This window comes from Arachis duranensis, chromosome 6, assembly GCF_000817695.3.
Source record: "Arachis duranensis cultivar V14167 chromosome 6, aradu.V14167.gnm2.J7QH, whole genome shotgun sequence".
Lineage (NCBI taxonomy): Eukaryota > Viridiplantae > Streptophyta > Magnoliopsida > Fabales > Fabaceae > Arachis > Arachis duranensis.
In genome coordinates this window covers 90,794,107-90,811,450 of record NC_029777.3, presented here as the reverse complement: position 1 = coordinate 90,811,450, position 17,344 = coordinate 90,794,107, and the positions used below count along the sequence as shown (strand labels likewise).

Genomic DNA, 17,344 nt, shown 5'->3' with positions numbered 1-17,344 from the left:
GTTTTATAATTAGAAAATATAGCAAAGTAGCTCTTATAATATAACAATATGACTACTAGATTACATATTTATTGTTGTCTAAATTTAAGGAAATTTGATCAACTTAATCATCACGATAATATGACATAATTCAATTATTGAATTAATAAAATTTATTACATATAAAAAATTATTTAATGATATAATTTAAGCAAACTTAGTATAATTAAATTATTTATTTATTATGAAATATTATTATTAAAAACGAATTTAAGTTAAATGAATAATTAACTCACTCATCCCCAAAAATAAATATTAGAAATTTGCCTTACATAGATAACAACCCACTAATCAATCTTTTATTGTGCTGAACCATTAATCCATTTGAATTTTCTTTTTTCTATTTCCTTTTTCATGCACTTTGACAAATAAATGCAACCTTATCCAGAGGGTCCATCATTCATGATTCAACCATTTTGTGAGGTCAGGCGTGTAGCAATTTTTTCACCATATCCTTTTTGTTGTTTCCATATATGCATGTGTGTATATGCATTTTTCTTCTTTTTTTTTTTTCTTTTCTTTTTCCCTTTTCTACAATTTTGGTGTGTTCTGAAGCTTCCCAATTTGGCATTGGCAACAACAACAGAAAGCAAAATTTGGAACTGGGCATGACATGAAGGTAGCATGTTTCTGCACCCCAGATATTAATTATGTTTATTTTGGTACCCAAAGACCAAAATTTGGTTCAAAAGAAGCACTTTTCTATCTCCAAAGGTGCTCAAATTTCAAGCATCTCAGGCAAGTTCATGGAAGAATAATCCGTTATGGCCTCACACATGATCAATTACTCATTAGGAACCTCATTCAAATTTCTTCCTCTTATGGCAAATTGAACTATGCCAAATTGGTTTTTGAGCAACTCAATTCCCCAGATACCTTCACTTGGAATGTGATGATTAGAGCATACACTAGGTTTGGTTCCCCTGAAAAAGCTCTTATTTTGTTCACTATTATGGTGTCAAAGGGCATTGAACTTGACAAGTTCACATACCCTTTTGTGATTAATGCTTGCATTGCTTCTTCAGCAACTGATTTTGGAAAAGTTGTGCAAGCTTTAGCAATCAAAATGGGGTTTTGGAATGACACCTATGTGCAGAACACTATGATGAATCTTTACTTCAAATGTGAGGATGCTGATAATGGACACAAGGTGTTCGATAAAATGCGCGTGCAGGAGGTTGTTTCTTGGACCACGGCGATTGGAGGTCTAGTTGCTTGCGGACGACTCGAGGCTGCTCGGAGATTGTTTGAGGAAATGCCTTCTAAGAATGTTGTTTCGTGGACGGCGATGATTGATGGGTATGTGAGACACCAGCAGCCAATGGAGGCCTTTGACTTGTTTGAAAGAATGCGACTTGATGGTGTGCAGCCCAACGAGTTCACCCTTGTGAGCTTGATCAAGGCTTGTGCTGAAATGGGTAGCCTCAAATTGGGTAAATGGATTCATGATTATGCTTTCAACAATGACTTCAAACTTGATCCTTTCTTGGGTACTGCTCTTATAGACATGTACAGCAAATGTGGCAGTTTAGATGATGCAAGGCAAGTTTTCGATACCATGGAGGCCAAGAACTTAGCCACGTGGAACACAATGATCACTAGCTTGGGTGTGCATGGATTGAGGAATGAAGCATTGGAACTTTTTGAGGAAATGTTGAATAATAAGTCAAATGAAGTTCCTGATGCTATCACATTTGTTGGTGTTCTGAATGCATGCCTTCAATTGAATGATCTTGAACAAGGTCAGAAGTATTTCAATCTCATGACACAACATTATGGTATAACACCTTTGTTGGAGCATTATGCATGCATGGTTCAACTCTATAGAAATGCTAATGTGCTGGATGATATTTACACATTGGATAAGACAATATCAGTGGAGAAAACAAACAACTATGTTGCAGAGTTTCTCCAAGAGAACAAGATCATTGGTGTTGATGACATAGAGGAACTCCTGCAGAAGCATTACAGGTACTTGAATTGCTTAGAAGAACAAGTTGTAGATAATTTCTCCTCAAGTTCTTCACCTTAATTCCCAAGCTTCAAGTAGCTTGACAAGTACATATGGTTCATGAATTTTTACTCTTCGGATATGCATAGGAGTACCAGAGAAAATATATTCTAATTTAACAATTTTTTAAGATAGGAAAATGAAATGCTAGATTATAGAATTCTGTATCATCACTTTTAGCTTTGTGAATAATGTATTTGTATTACACCGTGTATTTAAAATTGAATAAATAAAAGAAACACTCGTTTGGTCTCTTATTTTTATTTTCATGAAGGGCAAGTGGACAACTTGATTTTCAACAAAAAATTAAATGAATGTAAGAACTATATACTCCGTTGGTCTTTTTGTCAAGCCACTTTGCCCAAATAATTTGGCTCATCTAACGTGAAAAATTCGGTAAAATAATAAATTCAGGAATTAATCGCCATTAAATTTATAATTTTTTTTTTGTTTTTTTACGGTACTTTTTTTTTGTTTTTTTACGGTATTTTTTAGTTTTGCAGCTAAGATAAAATTTTTAATTCTTATTATATATACAGTTGGATTGAATTTGTCATTATTGGATTAACTTTGTATGGCCCAATTTCAAACGTAGTTTATCTGCTAAAAAGAGCGTAGGTTGGATTTATATTCTATAAACTCAGATATGAACAATTTTCAAATAGTTGATAACTAATAATGTAGTATCATATGTTTACAAAAAACTCTCTTACATTTACAAATTCAATTCACTAGTTATTAATTTATATATACAAAGACTAAAAATATATTTAACTCTAATATACTCAATCATATTTTTTATAAATTTTATTAAAAATTTAAAAATATATTTTAAAATTGATAATTGATTCCATGAAAACGTCACACATCAAATTTTCCAAAAAGGGCACAAACTCTATTAGGTTTCTGGCACAAGAACTAATGTGTCTAAAGAAGATATTAGATGAAAATTTATTTATCACTCTCAAAAACAAAAAATTAGAAGATATTTCATCCTTGGAAAAATATAATTAGGAAGCAAAATATTCTATTACGCTTTATAAAAATATTATGTGCACACAAAAAATCAATTATGTATTTATGAGAATTTTTATTCTAAATTAAAAAAAAATATTATTTCTCCCAAAAAATTTAATCCGTCTTTAATTTTTGGAATACTTTTTTTTTAATATTTAAGTTGAGTTTGTTGGATTCCAACATGAACCTCACTAATTTTATAGAGTTTGCCACATTCTCGACGAATTTCACTTCGTCTCCCTCTATAAATACCAGACTGGGTGGGAAGAAAAGTTGAATACTGGACCATATTGCCAGTGGTGATGACAACCATTATCTTTTTCAGAAATATATAGGAGTACACAAGAATACACAGCAATAAGCCGTATTTAACAATGGTGTAGTAAGAATGGTGATCCCGAACATCTTAATTTTGAAAAAACCTAGTTTGGTTTAACAATAGTTGTCGTTGCCGTGACAATGTTGAAGAAGTTATGCTTATTGTCTATCTAATATTCAACTTTCTAACATTCTTTCTCACCCAAAATAAACCAAACTAGATTTTTTCAAAATTAAGAATTTTGATCATGATATATTTTTTTTTTCAAATTAGAAACACAGAAGCAGTTGAAGAGTATATATCTTTTCCAAATTAGAAGCACAGAAGGGTTGAAAAGTATAGAAATTTGAAGTTCGCCGGAGACACGACGAATTTATGAATTTTGTTGCCCCCACCAGAAAACGATTCGAGGAATTAAAGTTTGAATATTTTTTTTCTGAAATAAGGTTTTTTTATTTACAATAAAAAAATCTTGTATTTATGTTTAAATATTTATATTATTTAAATTATTTTTAATATATATTTTTTATTTTAATATGTATTCTATACACATAATTAATTAATTTAGTGACTAATTTTTTGTATATACATAACATCGTTGTACTCTTTACTTGATGAAATTTTATCAATCAAATTTGTCTTTATTTACAAGATTATAAATTAATTTTTTTTGTCTATGTCACTCAATTAATAGTTTTTATCAATGATTAATGATATGAAATGCAGGGACGCAGTTAGACTAACTATTTAGGGGGGCGGTGTTTAATAATTTACTAAAAATTAAAAAAATTAAATATATAATCTCAATCAAAGTAAGACAATAATATATAAAAGTTATCACTTACAATTTTGTATCATGAAAAAGTTATTCGATGTTTTTTTCTATTTTCAAACTCATCTATTATTGAATTTGTGTCAAAAATAGTTGCTAATTCTTTTTCTATATAGATGACTAAATTGTCTGCAAGAAATTCATCAGCCATCTTACTTCGGACTCTTGTCTTAACAATTTTTATTGCTAAAAATATTCTTTCTGTTGTTGCTGTAGACACTGGTAGAGTTAAAACAAGACGTATTAATCTATCAACCATGTGATAAGTTTTTGATTTTCCCGTTTCTTGCAACTTGTTGCACAATTTAGAGTCAATTGTTGCCAAGAATACATCTATTAGATAATGATGCTCAACTATCACACTTAGTTGACGAGATCGACCTCTTCCAAAAACATATTGTGCACTCATATTAAGGACTTCAATTTCATGCTTTTCACAAATATCTTTAACATTTGCAAAAAAAATTGTACCATCCACCGTCTCTTAATTGTTAAAGAAGTAACTTTGATGTAGAAAGTATGCATTGCATTAAGAATATCTTGAGATTGTTGTTGTAGTACTTGGCAAAGAACATTAGTGATTCCCATAATCTTTTTCATCAAGTGCAAAGTGAAAACAAATTCAAATGACAATAATATTTTACTAACACCATAAGCCTCACCTCTTTATACATAAGTTGTCCCGTCTTCAATGATATATTGAGAACAATGTTGATAGTAGTAATACCAAACTGCAAATAGAATTAAAGTGAGAGTTCCATCGAGTATCCCCAACTCTTTGTAAAGTGCTTATTACTTGATTCGCACCTTTGCCTGTTTCTAATTTATTTTGAGCAACCAAGTTTGCATTTTCAATTGCTTGAACTTCTTGTAATTGATCATGTCTTTTTAAAGAAGCATTAATAATAGTGACAATAGAGTCTAATTGAGTAAAAAATTCATGAATTTGAAGTACCTCTCTTGAAGCTGCAACCAGTGCTAATTGTAACCTATGAGCAAAACAATGTACATAATATGCTTGTGGAGAATCTTTAAGAAACAAAGCTTGCAATCCATTCCACTCACCCCGCATGTTGCTAGCACCATCATACCCTTGACTCCTAATATTTTCAACTTGGAGATTATAATGAGAAAGGACAAAAATCAATTCTTTCTTTAAAGTTACTGCACAAATATAAGTGACATGCACAAGATCAAAAAATCTCTCTTTAACAAAATCATCCAGAGTAACAAATCTCAAAACAATGGCCATTTGCTCCTTTTTAGATTCATCACTAGCTTCATCAACAATAATACAAAATTTGGCATTTCCAATCTCTTCTCTAATTGAATTTTTCACCTTAGTAGCAAGAATATGTAGAATTTCTTTTTGGACATCATTTGAAGTATACTTAGCATTTTTTGAAACATTTTCCAAAACATTCTTTTTCACTCATTTATTGTAAGATTCCAAAAATCTCAACATTTCCAAAAAGTTATCTCTGTTGTTTGAACTTTGGCTTTCATCATGTCTTCTGTAGGTATAAGACCCAGAACTTTTGAAAAATTTATTATGAACTAATTTTAAATTATATATTTATTTACAGTTTTAATTTCAAAAATTATTTCATTGAAGATAAAAATTTTATCTAATTTTATAATTATTGATTTATTTTTTATATTTAAATTATAAAGTTAGTAGTTGCTAAATAATAAGAATATTTATATGATTTAATTTAAATAATTGATATTTTCATACTTTAAATTTTAAGAATAAAGAAAATTAATCTTACCATCTTATAATTTCAATTAAAGTATTTAATTTCAAATTAATTAGTATTTTGATACAACAAATAATATTTTTAAAATAATTTTAAGTATTTAATTAGATTTTAAATTTATCCTCTATGCCCTAAATGTATTAAAATTTTCTTACTCTAATTAAACCTCAATCCCCAAATCAATATCCTAATTTTTGACCTAACTCTAACCGTAGCTACCCTAAACCCACACACACAGCAGCTGCTGCTGCAAGAAAAAAAAGAAAAGAAAGAAGAAGGGGAAATAGAATTAGGGAAGTGAAGAAGAGAGGGAGTGCCGATGGAGTGAGGGAGAAGAGAAGAGGGAGGGCTTGTCTGCGCCGCCACCGTCCAGCCCGCGCCGCCACCGTTCAGCTTGCGCCACCACCGTCTAGCTCGTGCCACCACCGCGCCACTCGTCGCCATCGCGAGGAAGGCCAGAACCGAAGGAGAGAGAGAGCTGTGCAAGGAGAAGGAGGTATCACCGTCCCGTGGAGCTCGCGTCGCCGTCGTCACCGTCGAGGTCTTCATCGTCTCGTCCATGGAGATTCGTGAACAGAGAGAAGACGCGTCGTTTTGTCCAGAGCCGCCACGGGAAGGGTCGTCGCCATCAAGCCCAGCTACCATCGCCGCCGTTCGTACCTCTGTCTTGCGCCGCCAGATCTGTCGCCATCACTAGGAAAGAAACAGAACGCACGGATAGAGAAGGGATTGCAGGTAGGTTTCGCTGCTGTTGGAACTCTGCTGCTGCTGCTGCCGCTGCCATGGCCGTTGCGCCTCTGCTGCCAAGAAATGCCACTGCTGCCACTGAGATCCACTGTCGGGAAGGATTTTTAAGTTGGCTTTCATTCCTTTTGAGTTTTCAGAACCTTTTTCATCACTGCATGTTTGTTATAGTCGTGGTCGCCGGAGTTCTGGTTGCCGCTGTTGCTTGGGATGGCTGCCAGTGTTGCTGCAAAACCGATTTAGCGACCGCCACTGTTTTGTTCTTATTAAAGTAAGTGTTTATGTTTCGAAAAAACCTTGTGTTAGTATTTTGTTATGTCTGGTTATAAACTTTGAAATTCCGGTAAGGTAGGGTCGTGTTCTGACAATTGCATGTCGCTTTTAAGTTGCTGTGTATGCCGCAAAAGTGATCAGGGGCTGAGGTTTCGGTTGCTGTTGGTTTTGGGCTGAGAGAAAAGTGTTCCGTCGACGCGTTTGGTTTATGATTTTGACAATCGAGGTAGGGACTTTTTATCAAAACTTAATTTATTTAAATTGGGATTGTTATAAATAGATATGATGTGCGAAATATATTTTTGGTGATTATGTAAGCCTTATGAATTGTCTGATTTTGTCCTGGATGAATATGGTTGCCTGTTTGATTGAAATGATGTCTGATTTGGTTTAAAATGGAGATTTCTAATTGTTTTGAATTGAAATAATTTTAATATTTGAAAGTCTAAATTTTGCTTATTGAAAACTGATTTGGTCTTGAACCCATTGGAAAAAGTTGAGGATTGGTTTGGTTGGGATTCGAAAAGGGTAGCAAGGTCCAAATTTCAAAGGAGATGTTGCCGAAATTTCTATAAAATCCAAGACTTTGTTTGAAACATCATTTTAAAAAACAATGAATTATGCTTTGAATTGAATTATTGATAAAATAATTATGTTTGAAGTTATTTTATTAAGAAGTTTATTATATTTTGATTGTAATTTATTTAAGAAAAAGAATTATTTTTTTAAGTCGATTTAAAGATGAAAATTCTTATGTTTTGGAATTTGATTTACGTAAACAGTTTTGGAGGATTTAGTGGATTTAAAAGAAAACTTGAATTTTGATTAACTAATTTCATTTGACAACATTTTAGGAAAAGTTTGAAGTATTCTCTAGAACTTTGATTTAGCAAAACTGAAACAATTTTTGAGCATTTGGAAACAGGTTTAAGATTGAAATTGAAAATTGGTTATTGGTTTAAAAGGATTTGATTTTGGTTCAAGTAAATTGGTTTTGAAATTGGTTCGGAATATTTGGATACATGATTTAGTTTTAGTTTAAATTCTATTTCATTTATTTAAATCACGAAGCTAAGGTTTCAGAGGTTTTCAATGAATTTAAGAAAATAAGTTAGATTATTCTCCCTTAAAGTCTTGAGACTTTGCTGAGGAATTTTATGACTAAATCCTAACTTAGAATGAATGATTTCGAGTCCCTTAGAAAAGATTTTGAATTTGGCATGATTTTGAAGTTGTTTGGAAATTTTGGAAAGATGTTGCGAAAAGTGACTCTATTTTGAAAAGAAAAATTTATTTGTGAAAAGTGGTTCTTGGCAAGATGTGAACTGAATAAGTTTGTTACTTGAAAGTAAATGTGCCAAGAATGGGTTTTGAAATAGGATTTTGAACCTGATTGATTGTGGATAGTGTGCCCGACACTATATCCGTGGGAAGTGTGTCCGACACTATATCTCTGGGTTATGTGTGGACGGAGGTAGATAGTCCCGCTCACATCCTTTTGGATCACAAGAGTGTGCTCGGCGCTATATCCGTGGGTAGTGTGCCCGGCACTATATCCGTGGGGGATCTCATTTTTATATTCGTGACCGAAAGGCGACATTCCCATGGGAATGTGTCGGGTTGGCAATTGAATTGACAATGTGATATCACAGTCAGTAGGATAAACATTCATCATTTGTATTTATGTGACATTATTTGGGTGTGCTTATTGTAATTGGTTTGCCTATGTGAATACTTATGTTACCTGCTAACTGCTATATTTTTTGTAATTGCTATTAATTGTGCTTGAACTACATTAATTGTGATTGTGTTTGATTGGTTGGCTTGTGATAAATTGGTTGATGATTGAGTTGTTTGGGTCGGAGGCCGTGTTGGATTGGATGGGCCTGAGACCGTGGTTGGTATGTTTGAGGTCTAGTTCTGTATAAAGTATCTGACTGGTTCAGCATAGACTTCATGAACTATGCTTGGAATAGGATGATCATTTATACCGCGTAGGTAACTACTTTCATGGTTGTGGTCTAGAAAAGTATGAAAAATCAAACTCTTACAGCATAGACTTAATTGAACCTATGTTTGGGACATGTTGGTCATTCATACTGTCTAGAAAAAAACTTTTTGAGATTTTACAAGAAAGGAAAAAGATTTTGTTTCAAAATATTTGAGAGATTTACCAAGTCTTTAAAAAGGATTTCTAGATTTCAAATGTGAATCCATGACTTTTGGAAAGACTCATAAGACGAGCAATTATCACTGTACTTTAAAAATAGTTTTATTTTACGTATCTTGTTATAGCAATTTCTGTAACCCTATATTGAGAACCAGCGAGGACGACGTTCTCACTCTCTTACAGGTTTTTTCTTTTCAGGATAAGGGCGACAAAGTTTCAGAAAAGTTTATTTCATTTTCTGTTATTCGATATTTTGTATTATCTTAGTTATTATTTTTTCCTCGCCTTTATCTTTATTAATTTTGTAAGAGGGATAGGATTTTGTGATATGTACATTTGTAAGTTATTGTTATGTATATATAACTTTAAAGTATTGTATCTGGCATATATATATATATATATATGCTTTCAACGAAATAGTATTTTTGAAAAGTTATGCGGTTTTAAGTTTCAAACAGGCTCCTATTTTAGTATTAAATATGTTTAGAGTAGTTGTAATACCCAATCTATCAGAGTGGCGCAGTCAGAAGCATGACATTCGGATAGTGAGGGTATTACAGTAGGCGCAACTTTGAAATGTCAACCATCTAATGCAATTTATAGATTATCCTAGTCGAATTCAATTATTTTCAATCTCTTCTGATGTTTGCTTATGAAGAAGTCTGTCGATATGTCGTGATTGTTTCATCAAATCATCACATGATTTTAGCGCCTTATGATGGAATGAGTTGGGACCTTTGCAAATGTGATTTAAAAGAGCACATTCTTTTTCACTATTTACTTTCTTCCAATTCCTGAAACCATTCTCAATAAAAGCATTTGAACCCGTGTTGATTGAAGGTTCCTTAGCAAAAAGAAAGCATGGAAAACAATATATAGCATCATCTTCTATAGAATATTCTAACTAAGATGGGAACAATTTAAACCATGAAACTTGAAAGCAACGATGATTTTTATCACCAGAAAATGGATAGTTATCAAGAATTGGTTAATTTGGCCCAACTTTAATATAAGCCCGACGGATTTCATCTCTTTGATTTGGAGGAAACTTCCAAATTATTGGTTGCATTCCAGGATTTCTTTCCAAATAAAAAATATCCAGTTGATTAGGAAAAAGTTGTGGACGCTTTGAGCTATTCAATGGAGAACTTGAAGTAATAAAATTTGATGACTTCTCAAGTATTGGAGTAGTAATAGTAGAAGCATCTTCATTCCTTGATTTTTTCTTTTAAAAAATATTTCAATGATTTTGAACTTACCCATAATTCAAATGGCCAAATAAATTCCTATAATTAAAAATATATTTAGCAAAGGGTATAAATTACAATCTAAATCTTTATAAAATATAAAAATTATATTTTAATTCAAATTAAGATATTAAAATTCAAAATAATAATACTAACATTGTAGTATAAATAATATAAAATTGTAATTAAATAGTTAACTAATAAAAAACTAAATATACAAACTAACATATAATAACATAAACTTAATTAACAAATAATAGTAAATTAAGTAAATAACTAAATATATAAAAAACATAAAAAAAATTAGGCAAGACTAACAGAAAAATAATTAAAAAAAATTATTAAACAAAAAATTGCAATGCTAGATTATATAATTTATTCTTCTTATCCTTTCATCCTACAATATAACATTTACTAGTCCTTAAAAAATTATAATATTAAATACAATTCATTTATTCTATTTTTGTATAACTATGTGTTTTTATTGTTAGTTAAATAATTTTTTTAAAATAAANTAGGCTATTGGACTAAGCCTAAAACTATTATATTTTATTAACATTATATAAGAATGAACTATTTTTTTATGAATTAAAGGGGGTCGAGAAAATATACCGAAAAAAAGGGACTGGGAAATAAAAAAGGGGCCTTGTCTATTTTTTTTAAATAAAAATAAAAATTTGGGGGGAGGGGCATTGCCCCCCTTTCCAAATATGTATCTCCACCCCTGATAAAATGTTAACTGATAGCATACATGACATCTAGTATGTCTATTTGGATGCTCAACAAATATCTTTATGAAAATCTATCAATTTAGTAAATTTTTTCAATTAAATAAACAGGCTTGATATACATACAAGCCTTTTTTACTTATAAGTTCATTCAAGTTGGCCAAAATTCAATAAAAACAACCCTCACATTAACATGTGTGTAAATATGTGCTCACTCAACCGTTTCAATACCACGCTCAGATTATGAAATACGCTTCTTCTTCCTCTAACAAAACTCCAACCCTAAAGATTCAAACAATGCTCGAAATCTCTCAAAAAAATTGTCAAAATCTTCGCGAAAACCCAAGAAAATCTACAAGAGAAGTTCAAAATCTCCATAAAAAAATACAGAAACAAAAGACGAAAGATTATTCAAGGTACTGTTTCACTAACCGTCCAATTTTTTCACTTTTCTCTTTCTCATTTCAATCGCGAAACACTAGATAGTCATATTTCTATTTATTAAGTAGATTCATTATGTGTTCTTGCTTTAAACTACATATTACTATTCTCATCATACTGTTCAATTGGTGATGATTGTTTTATATTGTTCTTGAACTGAGTTTGTATAAACAGAAATTTTTGCTGTATTTCAAGTAAATTTGCGTGTAACTGGTGCTGTTATTCTTGAATATTGTTCTTGTGCTTCTAGTGTCATTTTATGCATGTTTGGTTAACTTGAATATCATTTTGAACTCATATTATGTCATGTAATCTAAAAAATAATAGAGGTGTATATCGCTGGTATTTTGGCGTATTTCAAGTGAATTCGAGTGTAACTGGTGCTATAGTCCTATCCTTGGTGTAACTAGAAACAAAATACTGTCATTGTACTTCTAGTGTCATTTTATACATGTTTGGTTGACTTGAATATCATTTTGAACTCATATTATATTATGTAATCTAAAAAATAATAGAAATATATATGGCTTGTATTTCGGTGTATTTCAAGTAAATTCGAGTGTAACTGGTACTGTAGTCTTATTCTTGGTGTAACTAGAAACAGAATATTGTTCTTGTGCTTCTGGTATTATTTTATGCATGTTTGGTTGACCTAAATATCATTTTGAACTCATATTAAGTCATGTAATAAAAAAAATAATAGAGGTGTATATGGCTAATATTTCAGTGCATTTCAAGTAAATTCGAGTGTAACTGGTGATGTTGTTATCTATTAACCTTATTTTTTATTCCTTACAGAAAAAATGGCAAGTAAGAACTCTGGTGCACCAAAATATAATATAAGCACATATATCTTATACCAAATCAATTTTCCTTGTATAAATATACTCTATTTAAATGATTCTCGTTTATTTACAAAAACTCATGATTTGAGATGCTCGACAGGACTCCTTCACGATAAGTTCTACAACATGAGCAATGAAAAGAAGGCCATCATCCAAGAATTGGAATTTGATCATTTGATACACATCCTTCCCATGAATATGTCGCATAAGCTATTGAAGGAATTAGCATATTCCTTTGATTTGATAAGAAATACATTAGACACCCGGTACGGTGTATTGAGCATCAACCAGGAAAATATAGGAGCTACCCTTGACTTGAATGCATTTGGTAACCGATTACATAAACTGTTATACTTGCATTCTTTGTAATCTATTCTTTTGAACTCATTATCTCATGTAATAAAAAAATATAGAGGTATATCTGACTGGTATTTCGGTGTATTTCAAGTGAATTCGAGTGTAATTGGTGATGTTGTTTTGCTGCTTTTGTAGGGCCGCTCTTTCCAAACAAAGTTAATTTTAATGAGCTTAGTGAGGAGGACAAGGAAGTTTATAAAAGCTTCCAAGGAAAAATATTGAAGCAATTGACAGACTCCATGATGGAGATCAGTGTTGACGGTGACGGAGATCGGCTTAAGTTCAAGAGGACGTTCATCCTCTACATTTCAAATGTCGTTCTTGTTGCCGATAACCATAAACAAGGTTTCTCCCGTTCACATATCGTCGTTTTTTAGTGTAGACACCAGACATAAGTGTAATTGGGGTGGTCATATCCTCAACTTCCTCATCAAGGGCATAAGTGAGCACATATTGAAAAAGGAAAAATCTATTAATGGTTGCCTCTATGCTCTCATAATTGTATACTTTCATGAATCCACACACAAAAATAAGCCAGTGGATACAATCCCTGGACCACCCTGGTTGCAGCACTGGACTAAGGAGTTGCTACTTGAGAGGATAAAAGCTGAAATTAAGAGTCATATGGTAACTTAACAGAATTCTTTCTTTTACTTTCGGTGTATTTATTTTATATATATGACGTAAACTAATGTTTTACCCGTTTTAGAATATCGTCACGAGAGCACAAAAAATAAAATAAAATAAGTATTATTTTTTACGAGAATGAAAGAGAAAGAAAAGAAAGAGAAAAAGAAGAAGACACAAAAAGAGAAAGATACTTCTTCAGAAGGTGATAATGTTATTGACTATGACTCTGATTCTAATCAAGACTCAGAGAAGACACCAAAAACAAGAAAACAACCAACAAAAAAAATAAAAAAAATAAGTATTAATTTTTTGTGTATTTTGTCATCTTTATTGTGTTTATTGCCTCATGATTGGTTACTTTCTAGGATAATATCCAAAAAGAGAAAGCACATTGTTCAGGATTCATCCTCGGAAAGCCAAACTGAATCTGATGATGAGTAAGATTCTGAAATTATCATTGGAATGATATATTTTTTGTTTATATCAAAATTTTATATATTAACATAATGTTTTCAATTTATTGTTAGAAATGAAAAATTGGAGCAAATAATAAAAGGAAAATTGAAGAAAAAAGTTTACAATCCCACAAAAAAGTATGCATTGCTTTTGGGGATATTTTATCAATTTTGTTGTTCTTGTTTGCCTGATAATTCTTTGCTTGTCAAGATGCAATCCAAAAAAACGAAAGCATATTATTAAGGATTCATCTTCTGAAAAAGAAACTAAATCCGATAACAAATAAGATACATTGTAAAGCTATCTTTTCTTTTTCATCAAAATTTTATTTGTCAACATAATCTTTTGCATGTACTGTCAAAACTGAACAAATACAAGAATTTTTAAGAGAAGCAAAAAAGAAAAAAACAAATGACAAGCCTGCACAAAGGTATGTTGCTTTTTGGTATATTTTGCCAATTTTACTATGTTTTTGTTGACTGATGATTGTTTGCTTTCCCATGATGCAGGAAAAAAGGACAGATATACTAAATGGTGGGCTCCACTCCACAAAAACTCACTATGATTCTTTCCAAACGTAAGATTCTTTATTTGATAAAATTTTCTAAAATTCTTATGTAATTAATTACTCTAATTTTACTGAATAATGTTTATTTTGTCCTTAGAATGCCAGATGTGAATGTGGCAAGTGAAAATGATCCTGTATTTTAAATACAAACAGATCAAAACAATGTAAATAAGCCAAGTGATAACATGTAATTTCTGTTTCTATTGCCATTTCCTTAATTCTTGTGTTACCATATTCTGCTTCTGATTCAATATATATTTTTTTAGAAAAAAAGCCCTTTAATACTTAATTCAAGAAAAAAAGGCAGGAAAAAAAAAGAAAAACCTGCAGCTATGTAAGTTCTCATAAAACAGAAGTTGTATTTCTATTCAATGCTTGAGGTGTATTGCTGAGATGATTTTTGAGTATTTCAGGTTTGGGGGACAAGAAGAATCGTTAATTAAACCAACTCAAGAAAAAATGATTGTTTTTCAGGGACCAAACTTAGTATTTTTTGAAAAAAGTTTCATGTCCTTGACCCATTTCACAAAAAGTCTCCTTCAAAAGAAAGAATGGCACTTAATAAATTTATTGTAAGTTGCTTCTGTTTTCTCTATAAATTCCTTGGTTTCTGTCTGTTGCTAGCAATATAAAAATTCGGTGTAGTTCTGTTTGAAATAAGGTGCTATTGGTTCATTTCGGTGTAATTTGGTATTAAATGTAGTCTTTCTTATATTTTATTTTTTTTAGGGCTACATGATTTCAAGAATGAGGGTATTTTCCGGAGGACAACCTCTGACGAACAAGGATGATGAAATTGAAGCACCATATGTTAACATCGCCGAGCAACATACTAGGTATAAATCTTTTTGTCTGAGAAATTTTATATTTTTTCTTACTGTCATATTTTATTTTGCTAATTTATTTTTGTTTTTAGCTTCGATTGTGCCATTTATATGATGAAATAGCTTGAGGTAATTGAACCACAAAACATCAAAAAGGACAAATATGAATGGAAGAATTGGACATAGGTAACTATCTTTAAAAATAGATAACTCTATATTAACAAATTAACGGGGTTTAATAAAAAGAAATTTCTTTAAACTGTAGGCAAAAGTGGATCATTTCAGAGTTGAATATGCTTCACTGATTCTATTTGATAAAATCAATCGACTCAGAGATAAAGCTATCCAAGAAAGTGAAGTCATCAGATTGTCCAAGCCATCTGCAGCATTATTGAGTCCTTATTGTAAGTTGGGTTCAAAAGATATTGACAGTGAATAGTTTGAATATTGTAGACTGTTAAAAATTGTGTACTAAATTGTCTATCTATAAATTGTATAGTTTGTGAATATTTAATCCAAGCTTTTTATAAATTTTCTTTGCAAAAATAAATTTTTATGAAGCTGTCTGTGTTGTATTCAAATGCTGTTAATCTGAATGAATATAGGTTCAAAAAAATCCAGGAAAACAAGATTAAATTGACTAATACGCCGAATTCCTTTAATAATACACTAAGAACTAGTCGAAATACACCAGAAAGGCGTGCATACATATTTTTCTGTAAATTTCAACTAGGAGATATAGGAATTCAGAAATTTGAATTGTTACCCTCCTTAAGTATTGAATTGTCTATGTATAGTATATTTAAAATAAACAAATCCCTTTAGATAGTTCAAAACATTAATTTCCAAACAAACAGCAACATGTCAAAATATAAAAAAACAACGAAAATATATAAAAAAAGAAGAGCATGTAGAATATATCAAAAAATTTTCACTGGTACACCAAAATAGTGTCACGCTACACCAGAAAAACTATCCTATGCTACTGAATCTCTGAACTAATAATTCATAACATGTCCATGATATTGGCTGGAATTTGATTGCACCAATGAATCACCATAAAATCACATATTAGCAAAACTATTAACAAAAATAAACCCAATTCTCCATGTTTAAAGAACATCACTTTTACCTTGCTTAGAGCTTTCGTTTTCTTTTTCTTTGAAGTATTTGCAATCTATTTTTCCGTCTTTGATCCTAGTGTATTTTTAGGACGTTCTCTTGTTCTCACATGTGGAGGGTTTTGAAGCTTGTTAATATCTTCCAAGGAGCATCTTCGTGAGATAACGAACATTTTTTCTTGCTTTTGGCTTTGTATTCTTGCATCCTAACCATAGCATCATCGTAAGCGCGTTGCAGAATCGCAGTCAGCTCCTCAGATTATGATGCAAATTCACAGATATTTTGTGACCGAAACACCAAATCATCAAATCTCTTGCTTCTTGACTCCAACAAAGGCTCGTCGTGGTTGCTCTTGATATGTGTGTGCCTCCTCTTTATGTTCTTACTCCATTGTTCTAATATATATCTCGATGACACTTTATTTACTCGCTCAAAACTTAACGCGCTCAGGGAATGACGGCACAATATCTCCCTTGACTCGAATAATAAGCACTGAAATTTAGCTTCAGCTGATACTCTGTCGTATGTAACCAGAAACTTGTTGAATGTTGAGTTAGAAATCTATTCTACAACTTCATATACCGTATATCCCAGAGCGGAGTGCTTTGATCTTGTGATACAATTTACCTTCTCTCTTAATTGTGCTTGGACTTTTCTGACCTTCTCGTGAGTATACACGTGTTGAAACTGAGCTTCTATTGAGGATTTTGTTGCACATGATATGACGGTATGAAAATTTGTAGCATCCGATTCTCTCTCTCTACTCTCTACTTCCTAGGCAATTATCGTACTGTTTGACAAATTAGATAAGTGAGCTGTTACGCATAATGAACTTGTTAAAAAAAGTATGCATGCTCTCGCTTCTTTGCGTGCTTCTTATCCTGACTCAGAAGTGGTGATCGAGATAAATTGAAATCCATAAATAACAATCTTCGAAAAGTTTTGCAAAAACACCTAAATC

The 17,344-nt window shown here is 31.6% G+C and overlaps 2 protein-coding genes across 2 annotated transcripts; both read left to right on the top strand.

Annotated features, from left to right (window-relative positions):
• The first annotated feature begins 536 nt into the window (after positions 1 to 536).
• Positions 537 to 2,304, top strand: LOC107494570 (pentatricopeptide repeat-containing protein At3g26630, chloroplastic-like). The gene has a single exon (XM_016115614.3). It carries the CDS (start codon positions 653 to 655, stop codon positions 2,069 to 2,071), a length of 1,419 nt encoding a protein of 472 aa, XP_015971100.1. The 5' UTR covers positions 537 to 652; the 3' UTR covers positions 2,072 to 2,304.
• A 2,030-nt stretch (positions 2,305 to 4,334) lies between these two features.
• On the top strand, positions 4,335 to 9,527 carry LOC107494555 (uncharacterized). Its single transcript, XM_016115602.2, has 4 exons — positions 4,335 to 4,445; positions 6,392 to 6,993; positions 7,109 to 7,221; positions 9,349 to 9,527. Exons 1-3 carry the CDS (start codon positions 4,335 to 4,337, stop codon positions 7,170 to 7,172), a joined length of 777 nt encoding a protein of 258 aa, XP_015971088.1. The 3' UTR covers positions 7,173 to 7,221; positions 9,349 to 9,527.
• The last annotated feature ends 7,817 nt before the right edge of the window (positions 9,528 to 17,344 follow it).